The sequence below is a fragment of the Callithrix jacchus genome, chromosome 11 (genome assembly GCF_049354715.1).
Source record: "Callithrix jacchus isolate 240 chromosome 11, calJac240_pri, whole genome shotgun sequence".
Classification (NCBI taxonomy): Eukaryota; Metazoa; Chordata; class Mammalia; order Primates; family Cebidae; genus Callithrix; species Callithrix jacchus.
This window is the reverse complement of record NC_133512.1, coordinates 7,927,133-7,947,545: the sequence shown is the minus strand read 5'-3', so window position 1 is coordinate 7,947,545 and position 20,413 is coordinate 7,927,133. Positions and strand designations below refer to the sequence as shown.

At 40.0% G+C, this 20,413-nt stretch overlaps 1 protein-coding gene and 1 long non-coding RNA gene across 19 annotated transcripts in view; one reads left to right on the top strand and one right to left on the bottom strand.

The window, feature by feature from the left end:
- Window positions 1-20,413, top strand: part of LOC108592803 (uncharacterized) — a 154,493-nt gene that overhangs the window by 86,450 nt on the left and 47,630 nt on the right. The gene's annotated exons all lie outside the window — the stretch shown is intronic.
- The window catches only part of POU6F2 (POU class 6 homeobox 2), a 481,859-nt gene continuing 476,288 nt past the window's right edge, over window positions 14,843-20,413 (bottom strand). For 8 of the 9 annotated variants that reach the window (XM_035253208.3, XM_078342242.1, XM_078342245.1 and 5 more), the window contains one exon: window positions 14,843-19,253. In XM_035253208.3, the coding sequence (XP_035109099.1) occupies window positions 18,749-19,253 (505 nt within the window). In that variant the 3' untranslated portion in view covers window positions 14,843-18,748. The remainder of the gene's footprint in view (window positions 19,254-20,413) is intronic. The other variant, XM_078342243.1, reaches the window with a different exon arrangement.

Sequence of the window (20,413 nt, the reverse complement as noted above, 5' to 3'; positions counted from 1 at the left end):
TGAGTTCAGCCTGGGCGACTGAGCAAGATCCTGTCTCAAAAAAAAATCTGGACTCATCCATTGGAATTACCCTTACAGTTTATCATAAATCACATCAGAAAATTGGTCTCGTTACTTCATAACCCCACTATTTAATTAGACCTGAGATTATATTACCATTTTCCTCTATCTTATTTAATTAAATCTGCTTCATATGCATTTAAATGCAGGATGACAGTGAAAATATTTTACAACACAGGCCAGTCAAAACAGATGATAGTTATCAGCAGCAAATATACCTGTAGCAATGTATAGCCTCTGAATATCAATTTCACTTTATGCTATTCCAAAACATTTTGAAAAATACAAATGCCCCTCTTGTGGTGAACTTTGATCATTTTTGACTTTCCAATGTTCGACTTTAGCTGCTCTTTTGGGAGACTTCCCCACCGTGTGTGGTTTTCATGATATAGTGGGTAGTGTCCAGCCCCTCACTACTCATGGTGAGAGGTTATCAGAAGAATTTTTTCTTTCCCTACTTCTGAGTTCCAAGAACATGGCAGAATCTTGGCTATCAGATGCTCTCTTGAGCAAATCCAAACAAGGCAAAGAGATTTTAGTGCCCATTCAAGATGGAGGCCGTATCAGTGTCTTGGGGCAGGGAGCAATAGCATGGGATGGTGGTGGTGAAAGTATTTTAAATAGACTATTTCTACTAAAAGATAATTGTGTTTCCTGTATTTCCTAATTCCCTCTCAATACATTTTCGCTTTCTACTTAAGAGAGTCAGAAATGATTTCTGTAACTTATGGCTAAAGGCATCTATTTAGGATCTACAAAGTTGGCCTCAGACTTTAAGAGCAAGTAGGCATTTTTGTTAATTGACAAAACCAATTCTGAGAAATACCTTGGCAGGCTAGGATATGGACCCAAACCAACACTAAAAATATAAATCAATGTCGTGAGGCCGAGAACTGACTAGCAGCAGTTCATGTGACAGTGTTCTGTAGTTTTATTTTGACCGAAGTTCAATGAGGGCATCCCAAGAGGTGACATGACTACTATCTTTGGGAAAAAGGTGGTCCCAGGAGCCTTTTATTTGGTTCTGTATATTAAATCCCTTGACAGTATTTAAGCTGCCTTGTATATCTAGCTTTGTGAGATTAAAGAGACAGTACAAAGGAGATGACAAATAAGGAAGAAAACTTATTTCTATTAATTAGACATTTGTAGGATAGTACTTCATTTTTATAAATTGATTTTATATGATTTTAAAAATTTTATCTTCCATAAAGCTACCACTTATTGGCTCTACTTCGCACATTGGGAAATAAACTTAGTGAGCTAGGGTACTTGCTCAAGGTAACACAGCTTGTATGTGATAGAGCTAGGATATGAACTCAAGACTTTTGACTTCAAACCTCATACTATCATACAACATCATCCTTTGATTGGAAATTTATGTGTCTGTATCAACCCTATGGGATTTATTGAACTCAGGAATTGATGTTTGAATGCTGGATGTTGTAAATGACATCAATACATTTGAATGGTATAAACTGATGTCAAAATACTGTCCTGGGTTTATCTGAAACCTCTACTGATTTGTAATAAGAAGTGCACTATGATAGACTGGACAGAAAAAATGTGGCACATATACACCATGGAATACTATGCAGTCATCAAAAATGATGAGTTCGTATCCTTTGTAGGGACATGGATGAACCTGGAGACCATCATTCTCAGCAAACTGACACAAGAACAGAAAATGAAATACCGCATGTTCTCATTCATAGGTGGGTGTTGAACAGTGAGAACATGTGGACACAGGGAGGGGAGCACTACACACTGGGGTCTGTTGGGGGGAATAGGGGAGGGACAGCGGCGGGTAGGGAGTTGGGGAGAGATAGCATGGGGAGAAATGCCAGATATAGGTGAAGGGGAGGAAGGCAGCAAATCACACTGCCATGTGTGTACCTGTGCAACAATCTTGCATGTTCTTCACATGTACCCCAAAACCTAAAATGCAATAAAAAAAAGAAGTGCACTAATTTCTAGTTTCCAGTTCTACATATAAAGAACTTGGAACTTGTTACTCTCATCTTTATAAAGAAAACACTGAGGAAACTGAAAATCAGCAACTCTTCTAAGAACCATCAAAGAATTGAGGTCATAGGGAAAATTGTTGCCCTGAAAACTGGAGAGAGAGGTGGATACAAAGAATTATCAGAGTAGAGCCTGCAGCTGGAACCAGTATCAGTGAGAACGCTTTCAACTGTAATAGATAAATTGCTGGATGTTCAGTATGGAGGAGCTTGAGAGTTAAAAAATTGCCAATCTTGTGGAGACATACTATCATGATTTTTACCTCCAGGATCCCCAGTAGATTCTTACTGTGAAGACTGGAGAAAAATCCCCTATGCTTCTTGCTGGGAGATGGGGAGAGTAATAATTTGGAAATAGCTCAAACCTCTTTGTTCTCCTTAGGAATGCCTACCTTCAAGGGAAACTATTTGACCAGACCCTAACCAACTAGGGAAAAGGGAAGGGAAATACCCAATTTCAGCCTCCCCTAGCCTTTAATGTGACACAGGGGATAAACTCAACTCTGGCTTACTAAAAGACTGAGACCTAATCACAGGATTAAAAAAACACTTTTCCAACAGGCTTCTGTATAATAACAAGAGATGACAATGGAAAGAACTACACATCTCAGACTTTATTTAAGAGGCAGTCTCCTCTTAAATAAAGGAAAACATAAAGACAACAGAGAGACGAAAACAGGGACATTAGAGGAAATTTTAGCCTCTGACAACACAGTTATGGCAAACAGTCAACACCGCCTATACTCTAGCCAGTAAAACATAAAACCTCACACTAATGGTTCATTTACCTCAGTTCTTTTTACTTGTTACATCATGTCTGGCTTTCAACAAAAGGTTACAAGCCATGCTAAAAGGTAACAAAACAAAATGAAGAAGAAACACAGTAAGTATGAGAACCAAATTTACTTAAGGCAGATATATTATAATTATCAATATGGAATTTAAAATAATCATAATGAATATGCTAAAGGCTCTGATAGAAATTGTGGACAACATGCAAGAAAAGATGGGTTATGTAAGCAGAAATGGAAACACAAAGAAAGAATCAATAGAAAATGATAGAAATTAAAAAAATGTAACAGAAATGAAGAATGCCTTTGATGGCTGAGGGAACAATTAGTGAGTGGACATGGCTGAGGAAAGAGTTAGTGAGTTTAAAGATGTGTCAATAGAGACTTGTCAAACTGAAAGGTAAAGAGCAAAAGGAATTAAAAAATGAAACAGGATCCAAGAATTGTAGGACAATGACAAACAGTGCAACACATGTGTAATGGGAATACCAGAAGGAAAGAGAGAAGGGAACAAAAAAATATCCTAAGTAAGAATAGCTGAGAAATTTTCAAAGTTAATGAGAAATACAAAACCCAGATCCAGAAAGCTTAAAAAAAAATAAGCAGAATAAATACTAAAAATCTACTTTGACATTGTGTCCATAATCATTTTTAAATTTCAGAAAATAAGTGAGAGAAAATCTTGAAAGCAGCCAGAGGGAAAAAATACCTTACCTATAGAGGAGCAAACATAAGAATTATATCAAACATCTCACAGAATCGAAGAGAGTGAAAAGAGGGTTAAGTTAAATATTTTAAGAGTCAAAAGAGAAAACTACCAACTTAGAATTCTGGATGCAGCAAAATTATCCTTTGAGAGTGAAGAAGAAATAAACTTTCTCAGATAAACAAAAAGTTAGGGAATTTGTCACCAGTAGACCTGCTTTGTAAGAAATGTTGAAATAATCCTTTAGAGACAAGGAAAATAACATAGGCCAGAAACCCAATCTACATAGCAAAAAAGCATTAGAAAATGAAAAAAAAGAAGGAAAAAATAAAGTATTTTATTTTTCTTATTCTTAATTGATCTAACATAATAATTTCCTCAAAATAATGTTAACAATTTAGCCAGTTATTATATTATGTTGGTGCAGAAGTGATTGCTGTTAATTAATTACTTTTAATTAAAAGTAATGGCAAAAACAGTAATCACTTTTGCAGCAACCTTTAGCTTATGGATAAGTGACCTGACTGTTAGCAACGTTATAAAGGAAGAGAGGGAAGAGTTGGGAATATCATGTTATAATGTGCTTGGACTACCTGTAAAACAGTATTATGTGAAAGGAGACTTGAATTAATTGTAAGTATAGATTATAAACCCTAGGGCAAATACTAAAGAAATTAAACAAAGGGTATAATTGGTATGCTAAGACAGGTGAGAAAATGGAATTATGTAAAATGGTCAGTTAAAACTAGAGGAGGCAGAAAAAGAGGGGAGGACAAAAAAACCCTCAAAAAACAAAAAACAAAGCAACAAAGAACAAGAGTAATGAATAGAAAACAGTTACCAAAAACGGTTACCAATGTGGTCAATATGAATCCAACTATATCAATAACCATTTTAAATGTGAATGGCTTAAATATCCCAAGCATGTATTAATAAATGTTTCTAATCTGTCAATAATTAGACATCCAAGTCTTCTCTTTTCCTCTTCTTGATAAAGGCTCTGATAATTATGCCAGACTGATGGCATTGCTATTAGCAGTTGTGGGTAAGGGAGTTAAACTGGAAGAGAGTTAGAGAAGATCCTGGGCAGGACTTGAGATGCCACGTAAGCTCCCCTGGGGTGGTGGTATGCATCATAAGGTCAGCAGATTTTCCCAAATATTTAGAGTCCACACCCATTGGTTTTTTCCTAGTAGTCCCCAAGAACCACAGTCACTAAGGGACCTGGCGGTTGTATTGTACTTCAACTTGGTTAGCATTTGTTGAGCGTTAGTATATACCCAGTGTGGGTGCTGGACAGTAAAAAAAAAATGAATGAAACATGGTCTCTGGCATCACAGAGTTGAGCCCATGGACATAAAAACAAATTACTTAAAGGATGCTGGATGTCATGATTTATGAACTGTCTAGTTTTTATATTCAGAGGTTAAAAACCAGTAATGTTTAGATATAACTTCTGTGTTTATTTAAACTTTAAAAACTGTTGCCGATATTTATAAATTAGGAAAATTCACACATAAATATTTTCTGCCTCTCTTGAAAAACTAAAAGATTTGACAGCACTGACTCTGCCTTCCCACACAGCAGTGTTAGGTCAGAACTGAGCCACAACTGTGTCCTTTCAATAAGGCATGCATTCTTCTGTTCACTGCACTCTCCACCACTCCCTATTGTCTCTGGCACCAAGGCCAAGTGTCAGGTACTTTTTATCCTTGTGTTTATACTGTTTTCCTGGGTCCATTTTTCTCATATACATTACCTTCCAGCCTTGTTAGTGTTACAGTTTATGACCACTATTACAATATTACTTTTCACAGAAAGCAATATATAAATAAGAGTCAAATATTGAGTAACATAAAATAATTATTCATAAATATTTATAAATATTGATAAATCATAAATTTATTTTATTAAACAATTAATATTTACTTAATTAAATTTTATTTACTGATTGATATTTAATGGAAGTCAAGTTTGTGCCCATTGTCCTTAACATCACCCCATCCAAAGCGTACCGAAGTAGAGATTTCCTCTCACATTGAGACAGCCAGGTGGAAAGGGCTCCCTGGCAGAGCCTCTGACCAACCTGTGCACTGGGAGGAATGCGCACTGAGGTGGAGCCACAGAAGTTCACTCCGTTTGCAGTGGGGAGGAGCTCGGCCCCTCCTCTTCCTGGGTGGTACCTGGAATTCAATCTGTGAGGTGGGAAGCCTACACTAGCAGGTACTCTGCCCTTGCAGAGAGTCCCTGTTCCCCCTTTTTCCCTTTTGGCTAGTAAATCCCATTATTATAACCCTTCAAATCTTCTGTGAACCTAAATTTTCATGGCCATGGGACAAGGTCCCAGTCCTTAGCTGAACTAAGGAAAAGGGAAAAGTCCCGCAACAACACGGAGAGCCCTCAAATCATAGACAAGGGATCAAAATTTCCTTCTCTCCCTCTCTGATCTAGAGAGGAAGCCTAAACCATTTTGGTATCTTTTATCATAGTTTTTCTGAGAAAAGTTGTCATCCTTTGGATTCTGGACATTTATCATCTCTCAAGCTGGCCAGGTGCCTCCTTTCTCATAGAGGTCTGGGCAGGGAGGGACTGGTGTTGAGCACCTGCAGCTGAAGGAAGCACGGTGGTAGCTCCAGGGGTTCCACTTGCAATTTGGGTTCTCATGCTTTGTTCCACCAGGATTAGACTGGAAAGATAAAAAGCCACTGTGGCAGGTGCTGAGAGAAACACAGTGATGATGGGAAGAAAGATGGAGGAGTATCACAAGAGGAGTGCCTGGGCAATGCCGTGGGCACTTAGATCAAGGAGAACCTGCTCTTAGGCCTGGCAGTCCAGACAGACCCGCTCTTGTACCTTCATTCTCCCTCTTGCTAGCTGTGAGACTTTGGGCTAGGGACTTAGGCTTGCTCTGCTTCAGTTGCCTTTTCTGCAAAAGAAAGAAGCGAGTATCTTCTGGAGTTGTGTTATAGATTAAATGTGGGCAAACCCTTTATACAGTGCCTGGCATGTTGCAATTATGCAGTCAACAAATGGTAACTATTATTGTTGCAGTTGTAACCAGTATAGGGTTGCCAGATAAAAAACAAGATTTCCAATTATATTTGAATGTCAGATGAACAATGAAAATTTTTTAGTGTAAATATGCCTGAAATAGTGCATGAAATATTCATCTGAAATTCAAATTCAACTGGGTGTCCTGTTTTTATTTTCTAAATCTGGCAACTCTAAACCATTATGTTCCCAAACTACTGCATTCATTCATTCATTCATTCATTCAGGCAACAAATGTTTATTGGGCCAGGCACTCTTTTTGGGGCTTATGAAAAGTAAATCAAACAAAGATTGCTGACTTTAGGCAGTTATATTCTAATCAGGAAGAGGCAGATAATAAACAACAAATATATTAAATAGTTAAACCACATAGCATATAAGATGATTACAAGTGCTATAGAATGTTGAGTAGGTGACGGGTTTAGGAGTGCTGAGAGGCAGTGCTGCAGATAGCAATATTAATTAGGGTGGCCCTCATAAGCCACTTAAAAGATGAGATTTGGGGGAAATAAAAGACGAGATTTGAGCAGATTGGAAGAAGGCAAGGAAGTAGGAGCTTTCTGGACAGAGGATACAGTTCAAGAAGAGCTGATGACCCAGAGAGGGCACCAGGAAAAGCCAGGAGGCTGAATCCACTAGCATCCCACGTGGGGCACAACCAGGTGAGCAGCCTTTTCCCAGGAGCCACTGCCCTTGCTGTTACTTTCAAGCTGCCAACTTTTGGCAGGCAGCTGACCTTCTGAAGCTTTTCTCCGGCCGGGAGGAACTCTCCTTTCCCATTTTGGAACCAGCCCCCAGGGAAGGGCCATGACAAGGGTGAGGTGCTAGGATGTCAGATTTAAATTTTATCCAAGTCAGAGTGACTCCTGAAAAATTTTGTCCCTTGTGGGCCTTGCTTGAGTCACGAAGGCCTGGCTCTGCTCCTAAGGGTGCTGAGCTATTTCATCTGGAATACCCCAGCTCTCTCCTGCCTCTTCCTTTCTCAGCACTCACAGGATCTCCCCATGATGGCTTCTCAGGGCTCTGCTGATCCCCCGACTCAGAGCCATCTTCCCTCAAGAGCCCCTCTCCCTCTAATCTGTGTCCCTGAGGGGAACTCTAATCTCAATCTCCTGCATGTGTTTGAACCTCAATTGAGGGCCAGGTTTGAGGTCTTTCCCACAAGGCTCCTGGGCCCTGATAAATCTAGGGACGTGTCTAAGCATCTGTTCCAGGATCTGCAAACACTTCACGGAGGCAAGAAAGAGGTTTTTGGAACATTTTGAGATGGTGACTGAGGTCAGCTTCCCCAGAGTTGAAGATTTGGGTATAAGTGATTTATTAAGGAAGGACTTTGGGAAAACCTGGGAAGGGAGTGGAAAAGCAGGATAAGTGAGGAAGCAATTCCAGGTCAATTTCCAGGGTGGGCACCTACAGCCTGGCCCCTGCATCTGGAGTATGCATGAACCTTGGAAGTACCCAGGCCAGGGGCTGTGGAGGCCATAGAGGTCATCCTCTTGCCCCTGGGGGTAGGGATTTGGGGCACAAAGTTCTAGGCACCTGGGGCTCTGTGCTCTTGCAGACAAAAGTGACTCAGTAACTGGAGGAAGTCCTCCAGAAGAATCAGAGATGCAAAATTTGGGGGCCAAACATTTTTGAAGCAGGTGGCAGGGTACACAGAAATGGGGTGAAAGAATCCTAGGGGTTCTGGGTGGAGCCCTGACAGCATCACTACAGATGGCTAGGAGGTGGGCCCATGTCCAGAGCCAATGAAAGTCTTATGGGGACTCTGTGGCCCCAAACCAGCCTAGCCCAATAGATCAGGGGTCTGTAAACTATAGTCTATGGGCCAAATTCAGCCGACTGCCAGTTTTTGTTAATAAGGTTTTATTGGAACACAGCTACTACCATTTGTTTACATGCTGCCTAGAGCTGTTTTTTTGTGCTGCAACAGCAGAGTATGGCCCTCAAAGTCTGCAATGTTTATTACTTGCCAGCCCTGTGACAGATCCTCATCTTGACCTCAACTCTAAATAGTCAGTTTCACTGTTATGCTTTTAAGTCTTAGGTCTTTAGTCTGGATCTTGGAAGCTGATCAGAGTTCGGAGATGAGGATGGGGAGGGGCAACAGGCCAAGAGAGCACAAATGCAAGTAGAGTTCCCTGTTTGAAAAAGTCGAGGGGGTGCACTCACAAAATAGTGAACTGTCTTGTCTGGCTAACTTAAGGAGGCTTCTCACCCTTCCAGTTTTGGGGAAAACAAGGGCAAAGTAAGTTTAAAGGAGAGAAGCAGAAAACAAAGGGTTTGGAGGAGGAGAATAAGGGATGGGCAGTTGCTTTGCCACGGGACAGGCAGGTGGCACTGATGTGTCCTCAAGTATTTTGCTCTCTTCAGGAAGTTTAAATGAATCCCTTCAGAGTTGAATGCTTCCTCTGAAGAGAAAAAAAATGGAGAAACAGGCTCTTATACTCTTAGGAGACTGCAGATATATTAATTTTTCTGATTTTTATTCCTTCTGGGGAGTCTGATGGTTCTAGAAGCAGAGATAAAGAATACACACATGCAAGTGCTTGAGCACACATTATGTTTTTCAAAGACTGGTTGTATTGTGACCTCCCAGGAACAGAATCAGGAGCCTGTGTGGACTCTTTCCCTCTATTCAAAGCAGCACAAAACCCAAAAGTAAGAATTTGAACATTGGCGACACAGTAGGAGTGTGTTAAAAAGTAAGAGGGAAGCTTGTGCTGTTGGAAAGAAGCAATAAAAATGTTCTATGTGTGTGTATGTCAGGGTGTGTTTTATCAAATTGGATGGCTGAGAATGATTTTGATGGGTTTAAGTCATTTCCCCATGCCTTTATATGACAGACTGGCCCCCCATACGGACATGTGTACAATGCTCACTGTGTGCTTGGTATGGCTATTGAAGACCTTGATACAGTTTGGTCTTATATAAAGATAAAACCATTCTTTGAATGTAAAGTGGAGGGTCTCACTTTAAGTAAGATCTCATCATGTCAGCCAGTACCAGCTTGCCAATACCTAGGCGTGCATGTTTCCATGACTGAAATCCACTTTTCTTCACTCGTATCTCTTGATTGGTTAGTAAAGCCTATGTGGAAACGATCTCGGGCATCGAGTCTCCCCCACAGACAACCGGGGCTGTTGTGTTTTCCTCTGGGATTAGCTGCATGGTAGGCCAAGTTAAGATTCTGCGTAAATAATGACTGAGTTTTGGGAACCCAAACAGCTGTGGCATTTCACAGAAATGGGATTTCAAGAGATGTGAGTTCTATTTTTGATTTTCCAATTTACCCTCTGTCTCTGAAGTTCAAGACAAACAATTAAAGCAGCTGGTCAATGTTGAAATAGAGCAGTATAAAGAAAAATAGCTGAACTATAATAATTTATAATGAAAATATCTCATGTCTTTGTATATTCTGATCTTTCTATAATAAAAATAGATTACTTATACAATAAAAGATTTCAATAATAACAAAAACTAGAAGGTAAAACAAGCAAAACTGTTTCCCAAATGATCTCTTTTCCTTCATCTGTAGTCATAAATGTGGCCCAAGTGGTGGATCCATGGATTGGAAGTCCGTTGTCTGAGTGAGGCCCAGTGATCCACTTCAGTGATGCGTTAGTTCAGGAGTTTAGTCAGTCTAAATGTAAGTAAGTCTTAGTGAATCTTCCTTTGTGAGAACATTTATTAGTAGCATAAGTATATCTAAGCAGGCCTCAAATCTCAGATAAAAGTGCAGGATTTGAAAATGAGCACAGTAATGCCTACATGTGGTAGGTACCCAAGAAATGCCAGTCTCTTTTCTGCTTCTTTTGTCCAGCATCTTAATAAGAGCATCTGCAAAGGGCTTCAATATTATAGTTCACCATGAGTGTTATTGCACACGAGTTTCTTGCTCTTTAACTGAAGTTCAGTGTCTGGAACTACTTCAGTTCTGGATCTTTTTCTCCTACTGTTGCATATGTGCAGTTAGTCAAACACACCCTGGAAACGTCCTCTCTTTCAGGGGTGATGCCCCAGTGACCTCAGTAACAAAGCTCATTAACCCATGCAGATACTTTTACATCGATCCCAGACTTCAGTGATACAGACAAGGCAATGGAAAGAGTGTGATTTCTTCCCAAATGACTATCTCAGGTCTGGTAAATAGGATCAAAACTGTAACTTTTTTTTTCTTTTTTTTAAGACAGAGTCTTGCTCTGTCACCCAGGCTGGAGTGCAGTGGTATAATCTTGGCTTACTGTAACCTCCACCTCCAGGGGTTCAAGCGATTCTCCTGACTCAGCCTCCTAAGTAGCTGAGATTACAGGCACATGCCACCACGCCCAGCTAATTTTTGTATTTTTAGTAGAGATGGGGTTTCATGTGTTGACCAGGTTGGTCTCAAACTCCTGACCTCAGGTAATCCACCTGCCTTGGCCTCCCAAAGTGCTGGGATTACAGGCATGTGTCACTGGGCCCAGGCAACTAAAACTTTTAGAAGTGACATGAGAGTATCAAAGAATGTTCTGGAATGGACCTTCCAGCCCAGGTCCCAGGGCAGCTTCCTATTTCCACACGCATTGCATGGTCCTCACTTACTAGTGGGATTAGTGACTAGGACTCACTGATTTTCTCTTTCACTTTCAGTTGGTTTTAACTCATTTGCCTTTGGAATCATTGGAATTCCTTGTTTTCTTATCTGGAGACCCTAAATCTCAGTGATTATGAAAGGATACAATGCTATAGGCATTTCTAATTTCCCTTTATGTGTCCTTTACTATTTCTGCCAAGCATCAAGCATTCAGGCTAAGTTCACCCAAATTGGTAATTAGATAACTGGTAATTATCAACAGCAGTAAGCCTTTCCTGAACTGCTACCATGTATCAGATATTATAGTTTTCAATGGTGATTCAAAGACAGGGCAGTATCAGAGTTTGCTGTGTTTCCATATTCGCCTTGGTGAATATTCTAGTTCCTAACATATTGAAGAACCAGCTCTATCTATGAACTCTGGGATTCTGGTTAAGGCTATTAACTTTTATGATTTTTAGTTCTCATGCATAAAACAGGAATCATCACACTTCTGTGGGCTTATGTTAGGAGTGAATAAAATAATGTATATGAGAGAGCTTTGAAAACGATGCAAATATGAGATGACTCTTACTCCTATTAGACAAGGAAAATCTGTCACATGCAAATGACAACTAGTTAAAAGAACTTACCGCCAACTACACTTATCTGTAAGCCAAGTCCACAGGCCACTCAGAGATCAATGGCAGTGATTTTGTAACATTTCAGAGGTGGCTAATAAATATGCAAACTTGATAAATTCTCCGATGAAGGAAGCACAATACCCGGAACATAATTATTTGTGGAATTGATCAGAACTGAGCCTTAAAGAATGAGTAGAAATTAGATAGGTCATCAGCCCTGTGGATGGACATTCCAAGCAGAGGGTATTGCACCGAAAGTACTCTGAGCAGTGGAGAAATTTTAGGAAGTTTGGTGTGGCAAGTACACAACACTATGAACTGGGATTTGATGAGAAATCAGGCTGAAGAAGTAGGCAAGGACCAGGTCGCAAAAGGTATTGTGTGCTGTGCTAAGAGTCTGTTTCTCTTTCTGAAGGTAACTTTGGAAAGGTTTTAAACAAAAGAGACATTTATTTATATTGGCCTTTTAGAATGACCACTCTGGTGGCAAATATATGAGTGCAGAGGCTAGGAGGAGCATATCATGGTGATCCAGGTGAGAGGCAGGTGGGTCTGAACAAAGTACTGGGAGGAAAAAAAGTGGGGGATGGAGACCAAGAAACAGATTCAAAAGGAACTCATGAGGCAGAATTGCCAGAACTTTTAGTGACTTGGGTGTGTGTGAGTGTGTGTGTGTGTGTGTGTGTGTAAAGGGGTTGGGATAACTTCTAGACTTCTGCTTTGGATGGCTGATGGATGGAGCCATTAACAAGGATAAAGCAATTAGGAGAAAGGTCCTGAAGAGGTAAGTGATGTTCATGATCTGTTTTAAGAAAACGGGGAAATACTTCCTATGTTTTAGAAAGGTTTTCATGAAGATCTCCTTAGGTGTCCTCTTCTTTCTTTGACCATGGCTTTCCTCAACATCTGGTAGGTAAGACAAATGGCACGTTTGGTTGGATTCCTTTCATAGTGCAGAACAACGGATCAGGAGCTCAGGCTTGTTTTCGTTAGGAGTTGGTTTTATCTACATGTTGCTTCTTAACTATTTCCAAGCATAGATTCTTCATTAAACTCATCAACCATCGTCCTGCTACCCTTGTCACTGAATATACTGCATGCATGTGGTTGGTTTAGTAGAATAGTGTCATTGGAACAGCTTTTGGAATCATTTAAAACAGATACTTGTGATTGTATTCTAAGTCTAGGCTGTTCTTATCCATTCATTTTCAGTTTTGAAGTCAGCCTCAGAATTGATTTCCATCATTTGAATTTTGAAATTTATTTTGTTTTTGAAATATTACGGTATAAGAAACATGGAATGATTTTACTTTCTGGAGAAATATCACTGATCTTGCACAATAAATATGAGTTTCTTGAAGGCAAAGATTCTTTTTGTTTATTTCTAAGTCCTCAGCACACAGGATTTTCTGGCACATATGAAGTACTTAGCAGATATTTGTGGAATATGGAATGATTAAATTTAAATGATGGCTGTCCTTTTTAAAGAAGACATTTTAGAGTTTCCTAGGTCAAACATATTTCATAATAATAGTCATAGTCATAGACAGGACCTTTGCCTGTAATATTTGTAGAATATTATATATGAAAAGAAAACCATTGAAAATGACTTTATTTTTTATCTTTCCCTCACCCGTCAAGGCAGAAGTATCAGCATTTTTTTTAACCCCTTTTAAAGTCAGGCTTGGAACTTCCTGGCCCCTTTGTGCTTACTTAGAGTAAGAGTCACTGAGAGTTTTGGTTTCGTTGCTCACCCCAAAGCACTTCTTATCAATCACAATATGAAGTTGATATACAGATTTCCATGTAGCATAGGAAATGTTTGCTAAAGGCAAACTAAAAGTATGGAGATTAAGATTCCAAATTTTGTTTCTTTACTGGTGTTATTAGCAAGATGCTCCTATCTTTTGAATTAGTGAATTATATAATAACATTCACTCGCTCTTGTTATCCATACTAAACTTCAGGCAGAAACATATGCCAAATGTCCAAATTTTCCAGAATATGCCATTTCAGACATTACTTAAGAGTAGCAGAAGGCCAGACATGGTAACACATGTCTGTAATCAATCCCACCACTTTGGGAGGCCAAGATGGGCAGATCACCTGAGGTCAGGAGTTCAAGACCAACCTGGCCAATATGGTGAAACTCTGTCTCTACTAACATATAAAAATTAGCTGGGTATGATGGCAGGCGCCTGTAATCCCAGCTACTCGGGAGGCTGACATGTGACAATTGCTTGAACCCGGGAGGCAGTGGTTGCAGTGAGCCGAGATTGCACCACTGTAGTCCAGTCTGGACGACAGAGCAAGACTGTGTCTCAAAAAACAAAAGAAAACAAAACAAACAAACAAAACAATACAAAAGAGTAGCAGAGCACTCTTCACCGACAAAACTCCGTATGATGCCTGGCACACAGCTGAGGGTTAGTCATACACTGTGGTGGCTCTGGGCTTTGTCTGCCCATTACCAAGCCTCTTTTTTTTTGTCTTCTGGTTCTTATGTGGACTCCTTTTTCAATCCTTGTGGTCCCACAGGGTTGTCAGAGTGAGGCCACATCCTCCCCCCACAGACAGGAATGAGCCTATACCATGAATTTATGTGCACCATTCCCCAGCACGGTGCTTAGTTTAGAGATGGGCATGTGACTCAAAGCCCTAGAGTTGATGGTTAGAGAATCCATCTGAGAAAGAAGCCAAGCAGGACAGGATGATGACGTTTTTGAAACCACTGAATCCAGCTGTGCTTCAGGTTCACAACGGGTCTTCCCATTAAGTCAAACAACACGATATTTTTTTCTGTAGGCAAATTTGAGTTGTGTTTCTATAACTAGCAACCAAAACAGTCTTAATGAAAACAGTATTGCATTTGAAAAGTTTAAATAATGATAGTAACCAGTCTGCCTTGAGCCCCTTCCTTTCCTTAACGTTTGGGGTTGTAACATACACTTTTAAAAATGCTGACAACTTAAATGACATATCTGAGTGTGAGACACACTTAGTCTGGAAGCTCATGTCAAACAATTCTTTATTTTTTATGGTACAAATTAAAAGTGACAGATCTGAAGCTGTTAAGAAATACACAAAGTGCAGCGTTACTGACCATACAGATATTGCTCTAGATTAAGTACAGTTTTTTTTTAAACATTAAGCAACCTGTGCAGATAAAATCAGCTTTGGTTTCAATGTCAGAGCAAGTAAGGAGCTTTTAAATATTCAGTTTGGCTTCTTGGTCACAAGTCTATCATGTCAACTTCTCATCATGATGATTTTTCCAAAACAACCCAGTCGTGTTTCCTGCCCTCCCTCCTGCTGCCTGCTCCAGGCACGGAGAAGCAGATCTCTGTGTGGTGCCTCATAAGTGACCCCGGTGACCAGTCTAGATCATAGCACATAGGACAAAAAAATAAAATTACTTTCTTAACAACAAATAAACAAATGTGCCTCACATAATTTCAAGTTGAAGACAAGCAAACCACGTGACAAAAGGCTCATTACAAAATGTCATCCAAACAGATTTTACAGTCAAACATTGAAATGAAAATCAATTTCCTTTATCTCCATTTTTTTAAGCTTGGTCATTAACTGGGTACAAGTAGAGTGCTGAGGTAAAACATTGATGAACAGTTTGTATTTCTTTTTTTCTTCTTCTTAAAATAGGAACAGTTTAGTATTGCGAGATTGTCAGCAACATTTAGCCATATCTATACAATGTGCATATACCTACAAATATTGAGCTTTGGTCCAGCGTAGAGAAACGAGCAAAGGCATTTTACGATTTCTTTTTGGTTATAGCTTGAGTTCTTTGATACGCCTCTACTTGTTTTGTTTTTCCTAGCTCCTTCTGCTTTTTTGTTCTCTCTTTTGTGTGGTGTGTATATGTGTGTGTGCATCTGTGTGATGACAACATAAAGAAGCCAAAACGTTGCAAATGCAATGAAAACTTCCAACTGTTCAAAAGATTTTCTCGGTTGAAAAAGAAAGAAAACCTATAAACAAATGTAAAATATAACATCCATTGTCATTTTTTCATGAAGTAACGAAGAAATGCAGATGACAGTAATTAAAAATTACGTGAAAAAAATACTGAAGCTTGAAATACAATCACATACGCCCAAAGTGGCTTTTATTTTTTGTTGGTAGCAACCTTAACCTTCAGTTCATGAAAACATAAAAGACACTCAAATGCTATTGGCATATGAAGTTGTTTACAAGTAGAAATGAGAAATGTCATCATAAAATTAAGCATTAGGTGTGGTCCCAAAGACGAATGAGTTACACAGTATAATTTATATTCCTAAGAATCTGTTCAGGCACCTTTTATGCCTTGTAGCAAAAAATTTATCTGTAAAAAATTAATATAAGAAGCATTACAACACCTTATAAATAATTTATAAAACAATACAAAATTATAAAACTATAAAAAAATCACTGCACATGAATGGTGTTATGACTGTGGGATGAATATATTTCTTTTTTGTTCCACTCTGGAAGATTACTTTTATTTTATATTTTCCCTGTCCTAGTTAGACCCTCCCAATTATAGATCTCAGAACTGAGCAGGCCTTATGTAACCGCTGCCGGAATATATTTAAATATTTAGCATCCGTCATATGTTATCTTGTTAACTTCTCTTCGCAGGGAGCTTTTCTTGATGGAATTTGGAGCAGGTCCTAGGAGAATCCAAAATCTGTTATAATCAATGAAGTTTTGGGTTTCCGGGTTGTCTGTATTTGTGCAGTTTTTGAGGTGGCGAAAGGGGCTCTGTGAAGTTGGCATTGAAGATCAGGTTAGCTGTGGTCCAGTTAGCATTGACTGGTGAAATGGAAACACCTTTACGAGCGACTAGTTCCGCTTCCAGGATTCCTTTTAGAGTTTCCTTGCTGGTAGTCTCTTGATTGCTGCATGAATCATTGCAGGGGACAATTATACTGTAGCATTTACACAACCAGCAAAGGAGCCAACAGAAGAAACTCAAACCCCCTGGGGAGAGGGAGTGTAAGGGGAAGGAGATGGCATTTTTAATCAGTTGGGCAACTTGAAATTGGGTTTCTTCTTTTTTTTCTTTCACAACTTCTAGATAATACATTAGCATAATTATAAATTATGCATAAATATTTACATTTCGACAGCAAGCAAATTGACAGCTCTCTTTTGCCTGCTCCTTTAATGGAAAACCGTCTGCCTGTACCTGGGTGGGAACACCAGTGGCAGGTGCCAAGTGCTCACCTGTACAGCTGTCCTCACATCCCAGCACATCCTTCTTGCTTATTAGGTTATCATGGCCCATAGATCTTTTAAGTTAACTGTTTTTTAAAGGTAAGAATCTTCCAGTTCTCATAGTAAAGACTATTCTGCTGTGTTAGATAAGCCTCTTCTATATATTTTTCTTTTGGTGGAAGTTTTTTCAAACTTTCTTTCCCCTGAAGAACCTGGTCCCCAATTCCAGTTGTTTAAATTTGCCCGCCACCTTTCTGCTCCATTTATATGTCCCGAAAAATAGTTATTCCCCCCTGAAAAAAGTCTGCCATCGCTATTGGAATGAAAGGAGTAGCAGGAAAGATGAGATTAACAGGATACATGATGGCCTTTAACCATCCAATTGCTATCACTTTCTTTTTAGCCTGTTTCTTTGTGTGTGTGTTTTTTATGGGTGTGTGCATGCCATGTGTGTATTTGACTGAAATCTTGAGACATTTCTTTGGCTATCAGACTTCTGAGAGAAATTGCTTTGCACAGAAGCATAACATAGATGTAAGTATTGAACCAAATGTGCAGCTTATGTTTATATTACAAAATTAGTTTTGGTCAGCTCTCCATGTACGTGGCCAACAGACTGAGAAAAATCCCAAGCTCTGGTGTGGACAGTGAGCACAATTACAGCTTATGCCAGTGTGACAGTTCATCGAGCAAAGCCCTAGTTATTTTGGAGTCTCTACTGCATTTCACTAGGGTCTGAGTGGAAAAGACACAGTTCCTCCCCACTTCTGTGGCCTTCTAGCAGACCTCGGAGCCACTCGCGAGGGAGATGGAGAAATGGAGGAAAAGAGAGAAACGCGAGCTCCATTTTCTTTTCTCAAACCCACAAGTCATAGTGAGAAAAAAAGCAACAAATGCTTTGGCACACGATCCAGGATGCCCTCCCGTCCAAAAGAAAGAAAAAGAAAAAAGACCACCCTCCCACCACCCCCAAAAGAACCCCAATAGTGAACCTCACAGAATGGCTTTACCAATGACACCCACCCCATGGGTGGAGACAATAGATGGGAGAGATGAGAGAAATCAGGCTTCCTATTGTTCTGTTAGTACAAATGTAAAAATTCGTAACACAACTTTACGCACGGAGAAGCGTGGATGAACGATCGCGTTGCAGTGCCAGTTTCTGACTTTGGTTAATAGGTTTCATAGGGAATCAGCACTTAGTACCTGAAGGGGTGCAGTCCTTCCTCCAGGTGGCAGGCTTGTATTCGCTTTGAACAGATCAAAGTTTTGTGTTTCTTCATTGTTGTTGGTTTTTGGTTTAGTTTTTTTTCTTTTTCCTTAAAATGTGTTCACATTTTCATAATATACAGAAAACAGTACGTGGTTATTTGGTTTGCTTTAAGTCCATTAAAAAACTGGCTTTGGGGAGACAGGTGGGGGAAGGGAACTATCCTACCACACACACCTTTGGTGTGGCGTATTACTTGTTTAAAAATTTTCAAAAAAACTTCTTTTTTCCTTTTTGGAAAGCCAACGGACATGTAGAAATCATTCCGTCCACTTGGTAGTTTTGTTAGTCTTTTACTTAGAAGGGTGACGACGACTGGGGCTATTTTTACATTTCTTTTTAAATTAAAAAAATTTTTTTTTGTGGAGTCCCAAGGGTGGAGTTAAGTTTCTGTGAATTTTGCTTCTGATTATGGGTGGGCATCTCTTTAGGAGTTTTCTTCCAGAGAGTCTGTTAAGGGCTCCAAAGGGACTGCCGTGGCCGGCTCGTGCTGTTTTAAGCGTTTAATCGTGTTCTTCAGGGCTTGCCTTTTATTGCAGAACCAAACTCTAACTACTTCCCGGTCATAGTTCAGCTTCTCAGCAATTTCGGTCATTTCCTGCCCAGAGGGGTGTGTGTTCTTCTCAAAGTGGGCATTGAGGATCTCAAGGGCCTGGGGTGTGAAGGAGGTGCGCCGCTTGCGCTTTTTGGATGGTTCACTCCCGATAAACTCGGTCAGGTTCTGCATACCTGCTCGATGGCGGGCCTCAGCCTCAGCCATCCACCGCTCAAGCACCGGCTTGATCTTCTGGGCACTTTTAGGGGTGATGTCCAGCTTTTCAAACCTGGCAGGATACAAAAGGCCAGGGTTCAGTTTGGCTGTCAGACTGCTAGCTATAGTGTTCTCTTGGGCTTCCTGTGGTAGGAAAAAGTGGCTTCTCAGGATGGTGTGTCTGGGGGGAAAATTGAGAAAGAACAGTCTTACACTGAGTCCTCTGCCAGGGTGGGCCTCCTGCCTGCCTGCCTGACTGCCTGGCAGGGCAAATTCACTGCAGGTTAATAGCCAGCTGCAAGGTAGCCAGCCCTGCCCAAGCCAGCGCCCACCCTCCCAGCATGCTCCATGCCAGACCGTGCACACCACACACGCGCACAGACAGGGGTGAGGAGACAGCAGGATGCATGAGCTATTATAACAGGCACACAAACACCTCACAGGCCGTTTCCTTACAAGCTCTGAGATCTAAGCTTTTATTTAAATAGCACCAGCTCCATTTCCCCAGTCTGCAGAATGCTGAAGGCAAAGATTAACACTAGGAAGTGCCATCAGAGATGACAGTTGTCACATTCTTTCATTTAAAATGATTCTTTACATTTTACATTTGGTTTTCTTTAAATTTGTCCCATTGACTTCGTTATAAAAATGTTATTGCTATTATCATAGTCACTGATGTCCACTGGGACTTTTTTTTTTTATGGCTTTTTATCTCTCTTTTGTGTCTCATTTTGACTTCTCTTTTTCCCTCTCTGGGAATAAACAATTTTCACCATATGTAAGTTAACAACATGCTCTCTTTCCAGGTAAAACATAACCCATTGCTACTTTCCTGTTCTGGCTCAAACAGCTGGACACATTGTAATTACTGTAAAACGCCCCACCCCTGGGTGTGCTAAGGCCACCTTCCGCCCTCCAAACACCATCGGGGTAATGGTGTACTTTTGCACCAGGGCACCAAGCTGTGTTTAATGTGTGATATCTGCAAACTGAACCTGAATGATATCATTTTCTGTAAATGAGGTCTTCTAGACATCAATTGCTATCAGCAAGTCTTTGCTACATTGACTTTAAAAAATATGAAGCATTTTGGACAAAATTATATAGCGTATTTTAAGAGGTCATCCTGGTACCAAACTCACACTCACTCTCAATGAAGTACAAAAAAGTAGAAATTCCTTTTTCATTTGTTTATTCTAAATCCAAATTTACAATCCCCCAGTATGACAACTTTGGATACATGGAGTTCTCCTCTGCCTTTTACAGTGTCCCATGCTGTTGAAAAACTTCTGACTACAGAGTGCATCTTATTACAACGGTCTGTTCTCATAGAACTAAACT